The 4,129-nt window shown below is 42.7% G+C and overlaps 1 protein-coding gene across 1 annotated transcript in view; it reads left to right on the top strand.

Moving 5' to 3' along the window:
- Nucleotides 1-4,129, top strand: part of CBG18724 — a gene marked incomplete at both ends in the record, with an annotated part of 40,522 nt that overhangs the window by 6,506 nt on the left and 29,887 nt on the right. The window contains 4 exons of the mRNA XM_045241741.1: nucleotides 303-469; nucleotides 2,084-2,301; nucleotides 2,955-3,297; nucleotides 3,873-4,082. Coding sequence (XP_045096561.1) covers nucleotides 303-469; nucleotides 2,084-2,301; nucleotides 2,955-3,297; nucleotides 3,873-4,082 — 938 coding nt within the window. The remainder of the gene's footprint in view (nucleotides 1-302; nucleotides 470-2,083; nucleotides 2,302-2,954; nucleotides 3,298-3,872; nucleotides 4,083-4,129) is intronic.

The following is a 4,129-nucleotide window of genomic DNA, read 5'->3' as shown; positions in this document are numbered from 1 at the left end:
AGAATGAACCACCGTCTAGGGCGTTCTAGAACTGGTCATTTCGCAACCCTGACGTTTTAAAACTAGTCATTTCAAAACAGCGACGTTTTAGAACTGGTCATTTCGCAACCGGACAATTCAAGATAGTTCTAGAACGTCCAGTTACGAAAATGTCAGTTCCAAAACGTCCGGTTATAAAATGTCATAGTTGCGAAACGGTCAGTTGCGAACGTCTCTAGCCTCCCGAAACTTCAAATGGCTTCAAGAAGCGCTAGAAACCTGGTTTATGGACTAAAATGAAGATGGTTTTGCTACTTTTCCAGCTGTCTTCGTGAAAAACAACACTCAAGTCATCCTAACGCTCCGTTTGGCATTCCGTCCACTCGTCTTCATCGACTACATCATCACATCCGCATGGCCAGTTAACAAGAATGTACATCAGGCGGTCAATGTGGAATTGGTTTTGGAGGGACCGTATAATGAGTTGAAGGTAAGGAGAACTGTGGCATAGGAAATGTTAAGGTGGCCTAGAGTTTCAGAATAGAAGGATCATGAAGTTTCTAGGCCACCTGGGAGCTGAGATATAGCGATTTGAAGTTTCGGGAGGCTAGAGACGCCAGGCGACGAGACACACTGCGTCTATAACCCTGCAAATATTCAAGGCGCTGTATCTCAACTTCTAGATAAGCTAGAAATCTGATTCTTGAACCAAAATGAAGTCAGATTTCTATATCATCATTACTAATAACATTCACCAGATTCCGTATGTGCGTATGTATGTCGCGCGCCTTATCACCCACTCAACGTTCACCGATTGAGCTGAAACCTGGACAGATAGATCAGAATTGTGTCTAATTGAATGCCCGAACTCTTCATTTTCCGAAATTTTGATTTCGAAGTCTTCTGGAGACGTTCCTTAGGTTCACCACAGTAACGGGTGGTGGGCAGAGAGGGCGGTTCAGCCGCGAAGAGGCGTAAACCGACTGGAATTTCAATGTTTATGAATTCTCAAGATTTGGGGGAATTTCGATATTTCAGAAAAATCTAAAAATGGAATCTCTGGGTTTCAAAATTCTGCAATCCTACATTTCACACATTTCTGTCCAAATTTGAACTTTCTAGCTCGTCTAGGAGCCGAGATATAGGCATTTGAAGTTTCAGGAGGCGAGAGACGCCAGACGACGAGACACACTGCGTCTCTAGCCTCTCGCAAACTTCAAATGGCTCTATCTCAGCTCTTAGTAGTGCTAGAGAGTTGGTTTTTAGACAGAACTGAAGGAGGTTTTGTCAATTTTATAATTATAGACAGTTTTGAATTTTTTTGTATTTTTGAAAAAGTGATCTGAAACGGACTTGCCTACAGTAGTCCAAGAATAAGCCTAAAATAGCTGAAAAGGGCTTGGAAACAGTCAAAAAACGAGCAAAATCGGTTCAATTTGAGCTGAGATACAGCGATTCGAGGTTTCAAACGTATGAGACGCAGTGTGACTCGTCGTCTGGCGTCCCTAGCCTCAAGATGTTCAAATTTTCTATTGATATTCATAAAATAGACAAAATCTTCTTCAAATCTGTCCAAGAACCAACTTTCTAGCTAATCTAGGAGCCGAGATATAGCCCTTCAAAGTTTCAGAGGCTAGAGACGCCAGACGACGAGACACACTGTGTCTCTAGCCTCCTGAAATTTCAAATAGCTGCATCTCGGGTTCTAGGAGAGCTAGAAAGCTGGAAATTGGACCAAAATGGAGCCAAGGTAGTGCTGCTTCAAGTTCAGTGGGCTAGAGACGAAGTGTGTCTCGTCGTCTGGCGTCTCTAGCCTCCTCGCACTACAAACAGCTGTATCTCGGTTTCTAGATGAGCTAGAAACCTGGTTTTTGGACCAAAATGGAGCAAATGAGCTCTATTGTCTATAGATAGGCTAGTAGGGCAAGAAAGTTGGACAATGAATCAAAATCGAGCTGGAAACACCGATCAGAATCTAATGGAGCTCCTCTTCTTCATCTAAGAAAAAAGGTCCCACCCTACGCACTTCAAATAGCTATATCTCAATTCCTAGAAGCGCTAGAACCATGCTTTTTTTCACTCGAAAATCGCCGATTCCTTCCAGGACCTGCTCACCGAGAGCAACTACCTGAATCCGGTCCGCATGAATCTCATAAAGTCGGTAATCGACGGAATCATCGACGCGGATCGTCTCCTCCTTCACATTCACTCGTTCGACACGAAAATTGCGTATTTCACGATTCCGCCGGGTGTCACCAAAGAATATGCGCTCTTTATGCAGGGCGACTCGTCGAGACAACTCCTGCCCCAGTTGTGCATTGTGTGAGTCCCATTTTTTGAGGGTATTGGCTGAAATTTGGGGTGTTGGGTTCCCAAAAATCGGATTTGAATCGAGAAATTGGTCCTAGAAACTTTTTTTAATTTTTTCGAATTTCTAGGTCATATTTGGATTTCTAGGTCATGACCTAGATTTTTGGATTTCTAGGCCATATTTGGATTTCTAGGCCATGACCTAGATTTTTGGATTTCTAGGCCATATTTGGAGTTCTAGGTCATGACCCAGTTTTTTGGATTTCTAGGTCATGACCTAGTTTTTTTGGATTTCTAGGTCCTATTTGGATTTCTAGGTCGTGACCTAGTTTTTAAGAATTCTAGGTCATGACCTAGTTTTTTGGATTTCTAGGTCATATTTGGATTTCTAGGCCCTGACCTAGATTTTTGGATTTCTAGGTCATGACCCAGTTTTTTGGATTTCTAGGTCATGACCTAGTTTTTTGGATTTCTAGGCCATATTTGGATTTCTAGGTCATGACCCAGTTTTTTGGATTTCTAGTAATGACCCAGTTTTTTGGATTTCTAGGCCATATTTGGATTTCTAGGTCATGACCCAGTTTTTTGGATTTCTAGGTAATGACCTTAATTTTTTGTATTTTTTAGGCCATGACCTAGATTTTTTGAATTTTCGAAATTTTTAGAAAACCAGACGGCGTCAAAACCCGCGGATTCGTGAATTTCTGGAAGAAAATGCTGGAAGTGGACGATGGAAATTGGCAAAAATGGGTCCACACCCAGACAGAACGGTGTCTTCTGAATCTCATCCACGTGCCCTTCGAAATGTTCACAACGGAGCGAATTTTGAATTTCGACACTCGTTACCCGCTGAACGCCGTCCTCTACTCGGTCAAAGTTCGTTCAACGTTCTGTTTGGTCGAGAATCAGACATATGTCACTTTGGTCTATGCGACGGAGAAGTCCAAGAAGCCAGCGTACTTTTTCATTCGAAAAGTCATTTGTCGAGGACCGGTGGCCATTGTGAAGGTAGGAAAATTGGGAGAAATGGTCTAAATGTGTCTGAAATAGATTAAAAGTGGCTGAAACTTGGGGAATTTTGAGCTAAAAATTGTCAAAACTGATTGAAGATGGTCAAAAAATCATGAAAAATGACTCAAAATTCATGAAAATAGATTCAAAAATTATATGAAAAAAATGGACCAAAATTCATGTGAAATGGTCAAAAAAGTCCACAGTTGACCCCGAATCTAGAATTCCAGACATGCGCTAGAAAATTGGACTACTTTTGAGTGAAATGGTCCAAAAGTGCCGAAACGGACCAACAACGGACCACCGGCCGACAAAAATCGGAAAATCCGATTCACACCGTGCATTCCTGTTCAAAAACCAGGTTTCTAGCTCACCTAGGAGCTGAGGTACGGTCATTGAAAGTTTCAGGAGGCTAGAGACGCAGCGTGTCTCGTCGTCTGCGTCTCTAGCCTTGGTAACTTCAAATGCCTGTATCTCGGGTTCTGGAAGGCCTAGAAAGTTGGTTTTTAGACCAAAATGATTGTCAGGACCTTCCGAAAATATAGAAATTTAAACGAAAATCTATTTTGCAGACAGCCTTCCTCGGTGGCGTCACCTCGATCGAACGTCGTCGAGCGGTGGATGCGCAACGACAGCGTTTGATAAATGTGACGTATGGAACGATTCTAAACGAGGAGGATTTGCGAAAAGAGGCGGTGCGATATCGATACGAAGCGAACGCGGCGAAACTCTATATGGACCCGCAGAAGATTTACGAGAAGCGTTTCGATCCGGCGTGTACGGTATTCAAGTGAGAGTTGGGCTGAAAAACGACTAAAACTGGCATGAA

Source organism: Caenorhabditis briggsae (assembly GCF_000004555.2).
Source record: "Caenorhabditis briggsae complete genome, chrII, whole genome shotgun sequence".
NCBI lineage: Eukaryota > Metazoa > Nematoda > Chromadorea > Rhabditida > Rhabditidae > Caenorhabditis > Caenorhabditis briggsae.
Note: the sequence above shows the minus strand (reverse complement) of the source record. Positions and strands in the feature narration are given on the sequence as shown.